This window comes from Sprattus sprattus (genome assembly GCF_963457725.1).
Source record: "Sprattus sprattus genome assembly, chromosome: 19".
In the NCBI taxonomy this organism is placed as follows: domain Eukaryota; kingdom Metazoa; phylum Chordata; class Actinopteri; order Clupeiformes; family Clupeidae; genus Sprattus; species Sprattus sprattus.
In genome coordinates, this window is record NC_137917.1 from 9,873,591 (window position 1) to 9,891,758 (window position 18,168).

The 18,168-nt window shown below is 45.5% G+C and overlaps 1 protein-coding gene across 2 annotated transcripts in view; it reads right to left on the reverse strand.

The window, feature by feature from the left end:
• Nucleotides 1-3,837: 3,837 nt before the first annotated feature.
• Nucleotides 3,838-18,168, reverse strand: part of bckdhb (branched chain keto acid dehydrogenase E1 subunit beta) — a 58,001-nt gene continuing 43,670 nt past the window's right edge. Inside the window, exons 9-11 of one of the 2 annotated variants that reach the window (XM_080857674.1) lie at nt 13,476-13,562; nt 5,741-5,926; nt 3,838-5,036 (exon numbers count right to left, since the gene is read on the reverse strand). In XM_080857674.1, coding sequence (XP_080713800.1) covers nt 5,786-5,926; nt 13,476-13,562 — 228 coding nt within the window. In that variant the 3' untranslated portion in view covers nt 3,838-5,036; nt 5,741-5,785. The remainder of the gene's footprint in view (nt 5,037-5,740; nt 5,927-13,475; nt 13,563-18,168) is intronic. The other variant, XM_080857673.1, reaches the window with a different exon arrangement.

The following is an 18,168-nucleotide window of genomic DNA, read 5'->3' on the forward strand; positions in this document are numbered from 1 at the left end:
AATTCTTTTAAAAATCATCATTGATGCAACTCCATTTCTTGCTGTCAAAAGCCCCTGGCCATCTATCCTTTGGTTTCTGTCCACTGCATGTTTCCTTCCTAGTCTGATTTGTCCCTGCTGTTTGCCAGCTGCATGATGTCCATCATTCTGTACAACTGTGCCAGGTCCGTCTTCAACTGTAGCAGGGATGCTGATCTCCTTTGGTCTATGGTGCTCAACCCACCGTTGGGCTTCGACTGACTGACTAGAGCTACATCAGGCTAGTAGCTAGCTGTTATTCTAAACCATCACGTTGTCTTTTTCTTGTTTTCACCTGCCCTATTCACAGCAGTCACTAGATGCTCTAGACAGGTAATTTTCTTTTCAGTATATTACCAAATTATACTTGATAGGGGCGGGACGATTCTTTCCGTTGTACAGAAATTGGTACTATACATCAATTAGCAACGAGACAGAACTTTGTTTAATCTGTTTATTATAGTCGGAGTGTTGCGTTGTGCTTTGCCACGTCTCTATTGTCAGTGTGATCCTTGCCTAATTGTCTAGTGACGTCCCTGTCTAAGTTACTGACAGCAGATAACATGACATGAGTCTGTATGGAGGTAGCCACTACAAAAAAACAAAAACCAGAGGAGGTGACACTATTTCCACAAACACTTCAGGTAACCTGTTCCGCTGTGATAAAGGCCTATGGGTGGGATGATAATGAAGATCTCTTGAATGGTGAATAAGGACTTCCAGTGAGCAGGACAGATGCTTGAGCGCACACACACTAACCCCATGCAGAGGTCAAGGTCACACACACACACACACACACACAAACCCCAGGCCGAGGTCATCTGTGCTGCCCGACACTCAGACTAGACAGAGATCATCCCTGCAGCCTCACACACACACACACAGACCCCAGGTTGAGGTCATCTCTGCAGCCACACACACACACACACACACACACACACACACACATACCCCAGGCCGAGGTCATCTGTGCTGCCACACCCCTGAGAGAGTCTCCTCTCGCCACAGTGACTGGGACCCAGCTTTCTCCCTGACCAAAATGACAGACGCTAGTTTAACTTTATATTCCATATGTAGTTTGCGGTCAACGTACTTTTTCAAATTCAGAGGATCGTCCTTGCCGCTAACATGAGGCTGACAGATACTTGTGGCATCAATGGTTTATCCGTTTCTTTCTTTCTGTTTCTGCATCCCCACCACCCCCGTTCCAAACTCTGCCATGTGATTTCTTGTTTCCTTGTTTGCTGGCCAAAACCACAGAAGCCCACAGTGGGTCACCACAGCAACTCCATTTTAAAGAACAAAACATTAGGGAGTATCATCAGTCAAAACAGATAAAGACAGTGAAAGAGTTACAAAGTTAAACAAGTGAGAGATATTTTAAGTCAGAGTTAAAATAGTGAGAAAGAGTTGAAGACTTAGAGAGCTAAAAGAGTGAGAGAAAGTTTAAGACAGAGTTGAAGACTTAGGCCCAATCCCATTTCTCATCTCTACCCCTACCCTTACCCCTACCCCTTCGCCTTCGCTTTTTCAAACGGAGCGGTAGCGGAAGGGGTTGAAACGCTAGCCCTTCGAATTGGGATAGCACTTCAACAATTACGTACGTCATCAGTACGAAGCGTCAGCTGTTACGTTACCGGAGAGCGACAGCTGTCACTCACCAGATATAAACAAACATGGCGCCTGCAGCTGTTATTTACACAATGCAACATTTCATCAAACAAGTTTTAAAATCATGAATTACAAAGAAAATACTTTCATTTGTGTGATGCTTTCCCTGCTGTTTCCGACATTTTTAAATGGACTCGCGCGATGTTTGTTCTTTAATGATCACGGGTTCGCAATGCATTGAGGGAAATCAGTCTACCCCTCCGTTTGAAGTGTGCCCTCGGAAAATCTTCGTTTGGAGCGGTAGAAAGCGCTTCCCCTTCCCCTACCCCTCTGTCTTAACGTGAATTGGGACAGCACTACCCCTCCACATGAACGCGCAAAACGGAGGGGAAGGGGAAAGACGAAGGGGTAGCGGGAGAAATGGGATTCAGCCTTAGAGAGTTAAAAAAGTGAGCGAGAGTTTAAGACAGAGTTAAAAGAGTTAAAGAGAGAATTGGGGGGGGGGGTCCCTCTACTGTTTAGCATACAGAGATTAGAACATATGCAATGCTGGATTTGACACAGGTCCAGTGTCCTTTCCGCAGTACAGACTCTGCAGGCTTAAGTTTTACATTTGTTTTTAGTTTTAAGGATTTCACAGAGCGAGAGCCTAAAGGGATCCAACTTAGCACTTTGAATTAATAGAGTTGAGCCACATCAGTTGTTATGTTTGGCGAGTTGCCCTCAATTCAAGGTTGATCACCAGGCGTTGTGTGCACTCACACTCACACTCTATCTAAAACTTCTTACCTCACGCTCTTCTGCAGTTTTTAGGGTAGATGGTAGGCTAATTGTGTTCGTGCCAAAGAAATAGACAGCTTGAACGGTGCTTGGCCACTATTCAACAGATGCTTCGTGTGTTTTGTGTGTATGTGTTGTTGAATATGAAAGTGTTTTCAATGTGACAGACAAAAACCCAACTTTGTATATTTAAAAGAAATCTGGTTTTGTCAGCTTAAAGGTACAGTCACCAAAAACACGAAAGGGCCTTTCTAGAGTCTATTGTAGAAACAAGGCGGTGCAACATGGCCGACTCCCTAGAAGCGGACCAATTTCCTATGTAAGTATGAAGGGCTCATTCTTAGCTAACAGAAACACAGCGATTCACAGCGACATGTGTTTATACACTAATGAAAACATCATTATGAGTACTAGATTCCACTTCTGCTAATATATTATCCACCTAAATTCTCCACACTGCAGCATTCAAAGTAAACTGAATTTTGCTGTGATGTCTAATCTTGTTTGTCTGACGAAAGAGAACAGTTCAAAGTCTGGTATTGAGTCTCCACTAAGCCCTCAAACTCCTTGTCATTTATTTAAATCAGTCGGTGAAGGATGTGCTGTGCATGTTCGGATGAGGTCTAAGCAAGCTGCACTCCACACTGGTCCAGACTACTCTGTGTTCCAGATGAGATACGTGGCAACCACGGACTACAGTCCCAACATGCATACAACTTCAAGGCACATTTGCCAAGATAACAGATCCAATGATGATGCTTCAAGTATGGTCAGGCATGAAGCCACTTGTTTTTAAAAGAAAAAGAAAAAAAGACAAGAGTGCTCAATAGTATTTCAGTCTGAAACAAAGATGCCTATTGTTAGTCTTCTCGTAAGTATCTTACTGCTATTATTTTTATTCAGTGCATGTAATCATAAGTGAAAGCAGTTTGATACAGTAAGCTTCAGAAGTGTAGTAATTTATCAAGCCCTTTGTGAAAGCCCTTTGTGAAAGACTGCTAGGGTCAGTAATTACTGTCTTAGCATGCAGGTTTATTCTGCATTCATCCAGAAGCACCTCTTGTATATTCAGGACGGGCGATGTGTATTAACTCTGACTCCAGTGTGCTTCATGTAAGGGATAACGGCCGACGAGCTGTCCAGTTCTACGAAGTTAATGGACGCTGCGGGGCAAAGAACACCACGACGCGGAGCGGAGTGGTGTTGGTCCGCAGAAGTCCATTAACTTCGTAGAACTGGACAGCTCGGAGGCCGTTATCCCGCTTATCTCCCGTTTACAACATCCAAAAATGTTTTTATTATTATTATTATTATTTAGAATTTCCTTTATCTTTAGGAAATGTAATATGCATAATAACCTGATGAATTCTTGATTTGAAGCCTAGTGTTCCCGTTAGAGAAAGTAGTGCGTGGAACTGAACCTTTAGTTTCCCCGGGCGTTGCTGCAAAGTGACACTCATGAGCTCACCTCTGTAAGTAAACGGACACACGGACACAGGTATTGTTCATAAGGTTTTACTATTTACAGTTGAACTCCACGTTTCCGTTGATGGTGAAGTTGGACAGAGCAACAGGGAGGTCAAGTTTAGTAATTTTGGTCGAAGGCTCACAATCGAGCCGGCTAGTTAGCCGTGAGCTAACATCTGTTTCAATGGGTTTTTTTTCTAAGCGCTAACAGCCGCCTACAAATAATATTAGAGACTTTCAGTTAAGAATTACAATATTCTACAACATTCGTGTAGAACATAAACAACTAACCGAGTCAATTTAGACATATAAAAAGTCGTGTAGACAGCTTAATTGACATAAAACATTGCCCACTAACTTGTCCCAAAACGCCGCCATCTTGGTTCAAATTATCCTAGCTGTCAAAAAATAAACGTTACGTTGGTTGTCAATGGTAACCATTCAAGAGCATTGATATGGAACGGCGATTTAACGTTTCTACTGGAACTACGTCCAAGGTGTCCGGTTATACGAACTTAATGTACACCCCATTAGCCAATCAGAAAACAGTATTTCGTTCCAGAGGGAGATAAGATTAACTAAGGGATTTGATTTCGAGTTGAACCACCACAGACACCCCTGAAAAACGAAACATTCAGTTGTACCACCGCAAAATCGAACACTTTATTTTTTTTTTTAAAACCACACTATCCCAGTAGCATGGCTGAGGCAAGACGACATAAAATAACAACAAAAAACAACGACTGACAGGAGGAAGGCATCGACAGCATTCAGCTGAAGAAAAAGCGAGAATGAAAAGAAGACATTCAGCTAGTTATTACAGCAGAGCACTCATAAAGTATCTACATGTTAAGTGTCAGTGAACTGTGTCTCCTTCAAAGGACCGCTAGAGTTCTGAAGTTTGTTTCCCAAAAAACGTGTTAAAAAGTTTCCCTCGCTTCTCCCTGGCTCCGCAGTAACAGTCTGTGTACAGCAATCTCGCTGGATGGTGTCAGGGGAACCTCCATCTGGCTTTGTGAAAAAAAATACAGAGACAGAGAAGGGAGGAGAGACTTGTTGTATGTAGGTCCTAGCGGTTCTGCAGGAGGAAGAGATGAGCAGCGCGTTAGTCCAAACAGTCTTCAAGCAGCAGACACAAGCAGCTCATACTATCACACACACTGAGAGAGAGAGAGATAGGGAGGGAGGGAGGGAGAGAGAGAGAGAGAGAGAGAAAGAGAGAAAGAACGAAAGAGAGAGAGAGTTAGACAGGGACAGAGGGATATCAGATAGAGAGTGAACGAGAGCAGACCGGAGAGAGGCGGGGAGGGGTAAGGGGAGAGAGGAAACACGAGAGAGAGGGGAGAGAATGAAAGAATAAAAGTTACACACAAAAAACAGTAGGCTTCTCAAGGAACAATTCACTATGTTTCATCATATGAAACTTTTCACTGCCTGAGATTTCAATCTTTTAATGGCCATCGATAAACTTTTATCTTCACCTCACGCTTCATCAAACACAAACGATGCAGTTCAACCCACCAGGAGAGCAATAGAGAGCTCATCCCTCCCACAGACTGAGCTATGGTGCATTACACAGCAGTGGGGGGGGAAGAGTAATATGGTGAACGGACAGCTTCACTGCAGAAGTTGAACAGATTTAAGGCTGAGTGATGAATGCGTTTACATTTGCCAAATCGCTCAGACCTATCTGTCAAATTCTCTCCAAGCATCTGCCTCTTATGAAGTAGGACATCTGCACAAGTGACATGTACGCAATGACTTGCAGTGGAACCCTGGGGCTACGCTGCATAGAGACCATGTGAAAACACACAACACACAAGAGCCAGTGGGAAAAACCTGGGAGGAAATCCACCATACATACATGTCAGCACCCCAACAAGACTCTGGAGGGGGTGAGATGGGGGTGTCAGTAGTTGATCATCCTCTTTACTGCATCAAAGCACTTCCACTTGTCAGGGATGTAGAAGGGCTCGAAGATGTGGGGGAAGGGCGTGTCGTAGCCACACACCCTGGCGATGGGGGCCTCCAGGTTCAGGAAGCACTCCTCCTGCAATCACACACAGAGGACAGACACAGGGGTGAGCACAGGAAGGCAAACACACACACACAGGAAAGACACAGGGGTGAGCACAGGTAGGCCTCAAGCCAGCATCGGATGAAGATGACGCCACTGGCATCAGGATTTACTGAAATGAGCAGAAGGGACCAGTGTGTCTCAGCACGCATGCACACACAGAGTGTACTGTACACTTCCAGTGTAGGGCACATCTAAAAGCCGCAGGTGACAGAGCTCCATGAGGAAATGTGTGTGAGTGTGTGAGAGTGTGTGTGCATGTGCATGTGTGCGTGTGTGTTTTCCGGTGTGTGTATGGCTTGCTGCTGATAGTCAACAGCACTGGGAACCTGAGCACACAAAGGTCTAAGTGCTCTGGCATAATCAACCACAGGAACTTGAGGGAGAGCAGCTCCAAACTATAAATAAAAAGGCTCTCCCTTGGCTTTTCTCTGAGAGAGGATCCCTTCAAAGGTCTACTTAAACCCTTTAATAAACCCACACACACCTCCAACAAACGGTTCAAATTGATAACTTTCTAGGGATATCTTTAATTTTTTACAAAGATTTTACAAAGAACCTACAACCTCTTCCTGGTGTATCCTCCAGGATGCCCCAGCAGGAGTGTTCTCTGTGAGTCTGGCAAGCCGCTCTGCTTCCGTTCTACCTAGTGCCCTCTTCCTGAGTGGCGACCGCTTCTCTGTCCAGCTAATGAGCGGAAACTAGCTTATTAATGGGTGATAGTTTCTGGTTCTGCTCTGCAGTGGGCACCTCCCTCCCTATTTCAACACTACGTCTGCAGTGGTTGAACAACTGCTGAACGGTTGAGAGGAGGGAAGGGGTGAGATGATGAGAGGACAGAAGAGAAGTGAAGAGAAGAGAAGAGAAGAGAAGAGAAGAGAAGAGAATAGAAGAGAAGAGAAGAGAAGAGAAGAGAAGAGAAGAGAAGAGAAGAGCTGATGAGAGGACAGAAGAGAAGAGAAGAGAAGAGAAGAGAAGAGAAAAAAAAGACTATAAATTGAAGGAGTCCAGTCCTGGTATCACCTTTCTTTTTCTTTTTGATTTATCTCGGCACACATTACACCCACAACAGTGAGGAACCCAAATATGGTACGCCCATGACCAAGAACCAAGAAGGACAAATACAACACAGAGGTTAGACAAAACTCCAACCCTATACAATATAAAGTATATGAGGACTGTTCACAAAAGCAACAGAGGGATTTAATACAATTTGTTCAGCTATTATGTGCAATTACCTTCTCTTTTGAGTTTACCTAAAAAAAAAACAGTTCGATTGGAGCAGTACAAGTTCTGGGAATGGCGTTTCGCTTGCGGGCAGAAATCACTTCAGCTTTAATGAGGACTTAATTGAAACCATAAGAGGATGTAATTTCACTCCACTTCAGGGCTTACAGGACATTAATAATGTCATCTGGGGAGTCTGGACTGCTTGACAGGCATTTTAATGCACATATGCAAAAGAGGACGAGCCATATTACGTAGCCGTCTTATGTGATGCGTCATCCGTGTCCAACACCTCTGTCTGTCGACTCCACTGGCATGAGATCAGTCAGGTCAGTCAACTTCTACCCCTTCATGTCTTATTGAGTCGAGGTGACCCGATGCTTGAGGTGAAAGGGAAATGAAACTGAGAAGCCTGTCCAGAGCCTCCCAGAGAAACGGCTGAGTCTGTGCCTGATGCAAATAAAAGGGGGGGGGGGGGGTTGTATAGTCTTTGGGAGTGACACAAGGTGATGTTCATCTCAAGGCTTTCCCTCTTCACTTCTACATAAAACGACCAAATGATGGTGACCAGCATGTCAAAGCCCTTTTCCCCTCGTATTTCCCGGCAGGTGCAATTTTCAGTTTTTTTTTCTTTTGCCCTTGACGAGAAAATACACCTGCCAAAGAGACAGTCTCCAGTGAGAAACTGTACGTACTGTGCTTTTAGGCCTGGTTTATTTCGGAGCAAAAGCACCTCGTGTCTAAATCATTTTACTGGAAGAGCTTGGAAGAGCCGTGTCTAGTCCCAAAATGTTTGCGGCTCCTTCATCAACTTCCGGAATATCCGGTTTCACTCAAATCAGTGTTTATCACCGGGCACGGCAACATTACACACATCATTTCACGCAACAGATGAAAAAAGCGGAATCAAAATATGAAAAAAGGCAGGACAGACACGGCTGGGTCCGGATTTAAAAATACGGTTCAAATCTTCAGTCATATATTTTGTCTCATTTCTTCAGAGGCAGACAGAGAGGGAAAGAGGGGGGTTCCTCAGCCGCAGCCACAGATTGGAGAGTATCGAAAGTGAAGAGTGACAGAGAAATGCCAATATTACCAAAAAAGACAATAGCGTTCTTGGCTCGCCGCAAGTCAGATGGGGGAAGCCACATTTTAGAATATTCTGCCTGCCTGGAATAAGAGCATCCGTTTTAATCCGAATGGACAGTCTGTGAACGTTCTCTGGAATTTATGTTTCCATAAATTATGTTGTCAGACCGTTTTCCTAAAACAGAAAAGTATCCAAACATGTGTTTTCCATACACCTGTTTTTTTGATGTCATGATTCTGTTGTTTCTAAGTATGGTTTAATGTTCTTCAATAAGCATCTAAATGATGCATATTATATCACTTAAAGAAGAGTTAAGATAACCAAAACAGATGTATCATCTCTGGCCAAGTGTTTAAAGCAGGATTATGAAGTTCATTGAGTTTAAAACTAGTAGGCTACCTACCTAAAAAGCTAGCAAAAACCTTACAAAAAAAACCACACCAACTGCCCCTGATGGCATTGATAAAAGCTTGCCAAGATGCTTACTGGAGTCTTAAGGCAATATCATTTGTTATCAATTATGGCCAATGTGCAACAGTCTCATGAACTGCCTTGAGGACATCAAGTGTTGGATGGCACAAAACTTTCTACAATTGAATGAAAACAAAAAGTTCTATTATTCAGCCCCCCTGACTCCATCAAATTGACCGCCAGCAGCCTAGGCAATCTGTCTACTCTGGTCAAGCCCCCTGTCAAATCCTTGGTGTGATATTCAATTCATAAACAGGTCAATGCAGTAGTTAAAGCCGGCTTCTTCCAACTTCGCACCATTACCAAATTCGAGTCTTTCCCGTCACCCAAAGAGCTTGAGAAGGTCATCCACGCCTTCACTTCCTCCCGGCTAGATTCCTGCAATTCCTTGTATACTGGAATTAGACAGTCGTCCCCGTCCCGCCTACAACTGGCCCAGAACGCCGCTGCCAGGCTCCTGACGGGTACCCGGAAGAGGGACCATTTTAGCCCTATCTAAGCCTCTCTTCACTGGCTTCCAGTGCGGTTCAGGATTGATTCTAAGGTTCTCCTGTTTGTTTTTAAAGCCCTGAATGAGCAGGCTCCTTCTTATATATGAGACCACTTAACCCCTTATTCCACCGCCAGGTCCCTCAGGTCGTCTTACTTGGGGCTCCTGGCCGTCCCCCAACCTAAGCTCAAATCCAGGGGTGACCATGCCCGCTGCTGTTGCAGCCCCTCTGTATTAGATCTGCCCCCTCTTTTGACTCTTTCAGGTCCAGGCTCAAAACACACTTTTATTCTTTAGCCTTTGGATCCTCCTGATCTGAATTGATGATTCGCATACTTGCACTGTCTATATAGATGCTTATGTGAGTGTTTTGCTTCTGTTTTAATTTGATTCTATATTTTATTGTCATTGCCGACTCTGATTGTACAGCACTTTGGTCAACATTAGCTGTTTTTAAATGTGCTTTATTAATACATTTGAGTTGACTTGACATATACTCAGCAACAACCAGTGAATATTTCCCAAAATCAAAAGCTGGCCTTGATGGGGATGACATGGCGGTTCTAGCTGACTGTCAGACAAAGCAAAAAAAAGGCAACATTGGAGTAAATCTGCCTAGAAAGAGAATAATTGCCTTTGTTTCACCGAGTCGATCAGAACGTTTAAAGCCGGACTACAAGGCAGGTCTGAGAGGCTTACGACTCTGCCAGTGTATGTTTCTAATTTCGATCACCGCCTCAAGAAACATAACAGCCTCAAGAAACATAACAGGCTTCTCAGGTTGAAACTCCCTCCTTTGAAGGACTGAATGTCCACCCTACTGATGGGGGAAATCCAATGAAGAAAGTTGGATGGAGCGAAATGGGTTAAGGGAAAAAATTAGAAGAAAACTCCAGTGAAGAGAATTAAGTGTATTGGATGTAATGAAACGGGTTTGCAACTCCACAACAACCCAGCTCCATGTCGGCCACTGATCTGGTTCTGATTGTCCCGGCATTTTACGAACATAGCACTCTTTGGTTTCCCAGCAACCGCTGTGCCCCAACAGGAAAAGTCCACTTTGAAGTGATGCCTGTACCACAACACAAAGGAGAATGGGTTGCTTGATGCTTGTTGCTTGATGCTGCATTCCTTTTTATTAGGAGATTATGACTAATGACTGGTGAAATAAAAGGAGAAGCATCACAACATGAAACAGTCACACTCAATGTGCAAATCGCCCATAAAACAAATAAATAAATAAATGAAGCAGTGGTGGGTCTTTTGTTGTGGGTTTACGAAACGAATGTGGGGATTTCAAAGTGGAGTCTTGATCGCTGTAGCACACAGATTGTTGGAGGTTTACTGACCAACACTTTCACAGGCATTCATGCCAACTTAAAGGGAATCCAGGCCTACTATAAAGACATGCATTTACACTTACATGCATCGACATGCAGATATTAAAACCCCTGAAGATCGGTTCGGGAAGAAATATGTTGTAAATCGACTCAGTTCTATGAGACTTCGTACCGCAGCCTATATTCTATGGCATCGAGAAGCAAGGCATCTCATTGCACTGGCTTTGAGCAGAGACGGAGAAAGAGGAAAGAGAAAAAGCATGTTATCCTTTCCTAAGAGGGCCAGAGACGGTGCTTCATCTACAATCAGTAGACCCTTTCATCACACACAGTGACATGTTAAATCACCCGGTATGGCCATGGGTGGATTGTAGCCCTGGCTCTGGTATCACCATCATTGACACAGGACTGTAGGCTACACCAGTGGCAAGTTTAGTGGAATAGTGCAATTTTAGGATGCGAAGGGTTCACCATTTCATACTGGTTATCCCGATGGTCCAGAGCCTCCCTCACACACACACACACACACACACACACACACACACACACACACACACACACACACACACACACACACACACACACACACACACACACACACACACACACACACACACACACACACACACACACACACACACACACACACACACACACACACACACACACAATCATTGAAACTGCATCTCGTCTCCATTCAGCCAACCGAGAATCAGTTTGAGCACTCGGGTCTGACACACGTCCAACACCTCCATTTAGCACATTACAGTAGAGGAGGGGATATCATGAGGAGGAAAGGAAGAGAAAGAGAGAGGGGGAGACAAAGAGGGAGAGAAAGAGAAAAGGGGAGAGAGAATAAGAGACATGGGGAGAAATAGCAATCCAAATCGACCCACAAGAATTCCTTCTGTTCCAGTGGCCTGTCCAGGAATAACAGGACTAGTGCCTTAACCCATCCCCTCAATACCCCAAAACATACACACACACACACTTACGGACCCACACACACACGCTTTCAGAACCACACAACTACACACACACACACACACACATGCTCACAGAGCCACACAGACACACGGACACAGAATCACAGACCCACACACAAACCTACACACACATGCACACACACACACACACACGCACATACATACACACGCTCACAGACCCACACAAAGACCCGCACCCACACATACACACCGACACACAGACTTAGACACAGAGGGGGTGGAGCATGGAGGACTTTGAAAAATCCCCTCTCCTCAAGGCCACCAGGCTGCAGATTTCCATGTCTCCGTCCCCCCTCCCCCCATCCCACTGCCCCTCCCTAAGCCAGGACAGTGGCTGCATTAGGCGCTAAAGCACCAGATCCACGTGTGAGAAAGAAAGGATAATTGGGGAAAGAAAAGGAGAAAGACAGAGGAGGGGGGAGTGGTGGGCTGGTAGAGACAGTGAGAGAAAGAAGGGGAGAGACGGAAAGATATAAAGAGCGGTTGAAATAAAGAAAGTGAAGGAAAAAAAGGTATAGAGACAGAAAGAGCAAGAGAGAGCGCGAGAGAGAAAGAGCAAGAGAGAGAGACAGACAGAGCACAAGTGAGAGAGAGAGAGATAGCGAGCACAAAAGAGAGACAGCGAGAGAGAGAGCGAGCACCAAGAGAGACAGAGAGAGAGTGTGTGAGAGAGAGAGAGAAAGGGAGAGAGAGAGAGAGAGAGAGAGGATACATTAGGCCGCAGATGTGCTGCCCAGCTGCTTCTCAGTGTGGAGGGCTCAGAGGGCTCTCAGAGGAGCGGTGCTAGAGCACTCCTGAGCTTTTTCATTAGGGCTCCTGATACTGCGCTCGCTCTGCCTGCCCCTCCAGGGGCACCTCATCTGCACCTACTCGCCTCTGTCGTTTTAGCTTCTCTCGGATGGGTCCCATTGTCATGGTGATTTACGGTGAGTCATCTCTCTGTGGTGGCACCAGGGTCACGTTTCCGTGAGGGAAACAAAAACGTGCCCTTCCTCGTCCGGGCTACCGCCCCCACTAACAACCCCCAACGGTGCAGATGGACTGAATAGCGAGTGGTCAGAGTGGCATTTCGTTTTTTTAAATCATGCAGCACTTTCAGGGCGAAGTCCATTTTGAGCTAATTGCCACACTGAGGTAGGGGAGCAAAGGTCGCCTGGCTCACTGTGGTGTCAAGAGACGCTTCTCGGCTAACGCCTCGACCGCTGGAAGTGGTTCCCTTGTAAAGCTGTCACCGCGTGGCTCTTCCCTCCCTTTTAAACCGAATATCCTCATGTCACTCGTAAAAACTTAAGAAACACGTCTATCTCAGACACATGGTGGTCTTTTTTCGAAGCAATGCTTTAACAAGGATAATGTCACCTGAATGTGTATTTCACAAACGAGTCTCGCGTAAATATGACTCACATACAAGAAAAGCAGATGTGCTTTGATGGACACTGAAAGTGCTGGCCTGAACTTGCTGGAGGATTGTGAACAGAGAGAGGCTTAAGAATTTGGGACGGTCCAGAAGGTTCCCCGTCCTCGACTGACAAACTTGTGTTCAGATAGGAAGGTGCCCTTGGAAAATAGCCATGGTGAGATACGATGCGTTTGGCGTCAGTTGAAGTGGATTCTGGAGAGGAGGAATGAGGGGTCGTAATGAGACACGATGGCCGCTTGTTCAGGAAGTGAAGATGAGGCTCAGCTTTCGGAGCGCTGATAAGTCACAGGGTCAGCATGCATTTTATTACAGGCGAGGACAACACACACAGAGACAGAGAGAGAGAGAGAGAGGGAGGGAGGGAGAGAGATAGTAACAGGGAGAGAGGGCAACAGAGAGAGGGAGTGATGGAGAAAGAGATAAAAGGAGACAGAGAGAAACAAAGTCAGTGGAGGTGTCTGGCAGGATGGCTCTTACCTGTACTGTAGAGCTGATCTCTGCAGCAAAGCCTCCTGTGATTGGAGCCTCATGACTGATCAGGAGTCGTCCGGTCTTCACCACCGACTGCAATGTACACAAACACACACACACACACACACACACACACACACACACACACACATTAGTAACACAGTAACTACACATGCTTGACTGACTGGTAATTGTTTCCCTCTATTTAATGCTACTTATTGCATTATGTACATTTGAGCAATATTTGACAAGCATTTAGAAACATAAAATATGTTGTATTACTAGCACACAGTGTAACCAAGGCCTTCTCTTGGCTCTGGAGTTACCAGGGGGTTGACCCCATGACCCCAGCATGATTTAATTTTGGCATTTAATAACCTTCGTCTTTGTTTTATTTATTTGTCTGATGGTCTTTGGCTATCAGGAAAAGATTAGCAGCTGATGTCATCCATGGATATGTTTATGATTTGTCCAGATTTACGACTTCACGCCACTCACTTTAAAGTATTTGGACAGGACATCACAGAGCAATGGCAACAAAAGCAATGCAATAAAATAGACAAACTCCAGCCCAACTAACACCATAGTATTTTTTTTTAGCATAACCTAAACATGGTTTTGTGCAATCAGAACGTGTGGGAAAACATTTTTCATCACAGTTCTTTCACACGACATTAAAAACAGGAATAAAAAGGTTAAACATGTTTTTCTGGCGCAATCCTGACAACACCAACAGCTGGTTTGGACATCCTTGACAAAACTCGGCTGCAACAGTGTAGCTTTGTGCTGGCAGACTGTGAAGGTCTTGGCACTGGGATTTGAGGACCAGGCCTTTGTTTAGCGCTTAGGCTGTGAAGCTGGTTTTACCTCGCTGGAGGACGCAACCCTGCAGCTATGTTGCCACTGGACTGCATGGACTCGGATCTCATGTCTTTTGACTGCAGCAAATGCAGTAATTAAACCCATTGAACTCAGTGGCTCATTCAGATCAACGCTTTTGCATCCAATACTAGTGTAATTTACTGCAGGATGCTGTCACATCTAACGCACTCCCGTGCAGAAGCACACACACAGAAACTGGTTCAAAGGGGGTTCAATTGTCATATCTTAATTGTCTTGTCAAATGTGCAAGCAGCATTTTAGGCAGAGAGAAAATGTTATTAATTCACAAAGACACACACACATGGAAAAAGTTGCACAAAAGTTTAACACTCAAATAAGCCTGAACACTTGCTAATACCACCATCACATGCAGAGAGCTTCTCTCTCACATGCACACATGACAGTGATACCCAAACACACATACAGCTCTCTCTCACACACACACATACTAGTACAGCACTAGAAGTAACAGCAGCAGCACTAGCAGTAGAAGCAGCATTAGTAGTAGCAGTAGCAGTAGCAGTAGTAGTAGTAGTAGCAGTAGCAATAGTAGTAGCAGTACCAGCAGCACTAGTAGTAGCAGTAGCACTAGCACTAGCAGTAGCAGTAGTATTAGTAGTAGCAGTACCAGCAGCACTAGTAGAACGAAGCAGCACTAGTAGAAGCAGCACTAGTAGTAGTAGTAGCTGCACTAGCAGCATGCCGGGGGAGCCCACAAGGCTAAGCGATGATCAGAGAGCCTAGGCGGCTTATCTGGCTTTACTGGAACCCCACATTACAGCAGGAAGGGGCTCCGCCCGACGCATACCACAGCACAGTATAGTACACAGCAAAGACTATGCAGAGCACGGAGGACACAGCATTACAGCACACTCAGGCACATATCACTACAGACTCGGGTAATACAGACCAGGACTGCACAGCAAAGCACAGTATACCCATAACCAGTCCAGTTTGGAAAAATAGTGAGTGCAACATAGCATGGCACCTCATTCCAGCGAGGTTGAATTGTTGAATGGTCATTCCTTCCACCCACTCTCTGCCTGTGTGTGGTGGGAAAGCCATCGGAGACCAACCTTGAGCTACTGTCTCCTTGTATCACAAGATAATGAGATTCATTTCAGGGTCGTTAGGAGCAACTGGGAGCATTGACATTGATGATGTTAACCCACAAGAGTCTCCAGAGTGCGCATCTCTTTCCTGCCTTTGAGACTGACCTTAAACATCATTCTCCCGGTAACTTCCAAAACATTTTTGCTGAAAGGCTGTGGATGAGTGAGTGAGTGAGTGTCAGTTGGTAACCAACTGTGGCATCTCTTCACCCAGATTTAAAAGATGCTTTTACCCAGAGCAAAGATGTCAGGTGGCTTAACCCTGCCCCAAGGGAAAGTGGGTAAATAGTACCAGAGACTACCCAGGTTCCCTCTTATACTACTGCAGGCAAAGTAGGAGACCAAAAGAAAACAACCCCCACCATCTATTCACCACCCCCCAAGGACAAACAATTTATCAAACAAGCTATCTGACTGAGAGATATGATGATGCTGGCACTGATGACCTCCAGAACATGGCAACCCTGGTTGATCCTTGGTTCAAGACCCGCTTCATCAAAGATGACAAGGTTTCCCTGACCCGCTACATCAAAGATGACAAGGTTGAGGCCATGAAATCCTGCACTGTGGCTCAGATGCTGGATGAATGCTTGCATATAAGAAGCTACTCTCACATTCAGATACAATGCTAATGCTAATGATCTAAACTTATGATGGAAGCAGAGGAGATGCTGCAGCTACGTACATCAGCCAAAATACAGAAGACGGAAAAACGGACACACTCACGCTTCCACTCAGACCGACAATCAGTCAATGTGTGGAACTCTTTAAGAGTGCTTTCACAGGCACCCTGGGTAAGATCACACATAGCTGAGGCAGCTCTCGGACGGCAGCAGCAGTGAAAACCAGGGCTGTCTACCCAACCCTGGGCTGAATGTTTACTCTACACTACTGAGGTTACACTTGCTGGCATGGTCACGGCTAGTGAGAGTACAGCCGCCTGGAACAGACACGGCCCACACCTGGCCCGTACCTGGCACCACTCCCGAGGCAGTGCTTACCTGAGAAACGTGATCGTTTCTGGCCCAGGCGGTCAGCAACAGGAAACAGCACCATCTCTGATGACATTTCCTGCTCTCCCGGCAGGCCCACTCTAATTGGCTATGGCAGCTCGCTGGGGTGTCTTATTAGAACCCACACAGTGTTCTGGCGGGAAGTGACTGGAGGAATTACGGGTTATGGGCTTCAGTGGTGAGACGCAGACACCAGAGAGGATTTATGGGGAAGGGGGCTGGCTGGGGGATTGGCTGTGCGGTGTCTGGGGCCAATGGCAGGTGAACGCATTGGGCTGATGAATGGGCCCAAGGGAAACTGTGCACAGCTGCTATGATTGGCAGGTGGTGGCCGCGGAAGATTCCGTTTTCACCTCCAGGAACACCTGTGAGATTACAAAGTGGAAAAGGGCCTGATGGCTGAGAATGACTGAGAGTGTTGTCAGAGTAGGTGGGTGACCCAGCGAGATCCAGAAGGAAAGAGAGGGGGTGTGTGTGTGTGTGTGTGTGTGTGTGTGTGTGTGTGTGTATGTGTGTGTGTGTGTGAGTGTGAGTGACAATACAGTGTTGTGGGTGACAGAGAGAGATCAAGAAGGAGTGTGTGTGTGTGTGTGTGTGTGTGTGTGTGTGTGTTTTTAACCCCCTGCGGAGCCAGCATGGCTGCTTCTCGTGGACCCTGAGGGACTTCAGCCCATTCCTTAGATAGTTCTACCCCAAAACCACCGGCTGCTCTCATCTCAACGTCACAGGACAGAACTTCCAGTTCCACTCAGGGCCAGTTCTGATGCCTCAGTTGAGACGCACTCTCGAAATTCTTGCCACACACTGGCAGTAACTCAGAGTGGCATCATGACACACTTTCCAGAGTGCGTGGTGCAGAGAGACCAGATGACCTCAGCCACGACATCATCTCTATTACTTTTTCACAAAGTGGCAGATTTCCCAAAACCGTCAGGGATTATTATACATCTCCATTACTGTGTGTCTCAAAGATGTATCCTTCCCAACACTACCAGGGATCATTAAATAACATCTCCATTACTGTGTGTCACAAAGCTGCACGTATCCCAACACAGCCAGGGTTTATTGATTTATAACAACGGTCATCATAATCATAATTATAGAGTCTTTCCTTTTCCTTATGACATGGAGGACAGAAAAAAACCCATTGCATTGAAATGAGTGATGATGTATAAAGACTGTGTGTGTGTGTATGTGTCTGTGTATTTGTGAGAGGGAGGGAGAGTATGTGTGTGGGGGGGTTCTGTTGAAAGATAACGAGCAGATTGGTAAACTCTCATAGATCATACACTCCCGAAAGCACACACACACACATGTAAGCACACAAGCAAAAAAGCACACACACACCCATACACAATACAGCCACATCACCTGCAATGACCCTGCAATGATGGTGGGAGAGCTAAAATTATGAAAAGCAAGAGGGGAGGAAAGTAAGGCTAAAAAAAACTGTGACAAGGAGTGAATGAATGAAAGATACACAGAAACAAAGAGAGAAAGAAAGAAAGAAAGAAAGAAAGAAAGAAAAGAAAAGAAAAGTGAAAGCAGTTCAGGGCCGGTGTAGAGTGTGATGAGGACCCACCACATTTCAGCACAGATGTGAACAGTGTAATTAAGAATGCAGGGCACAAATCTTTATGACAGAAACACTGGTTCACAGAAGAGAACACGCCGACGCAAACCAGCCAGCGC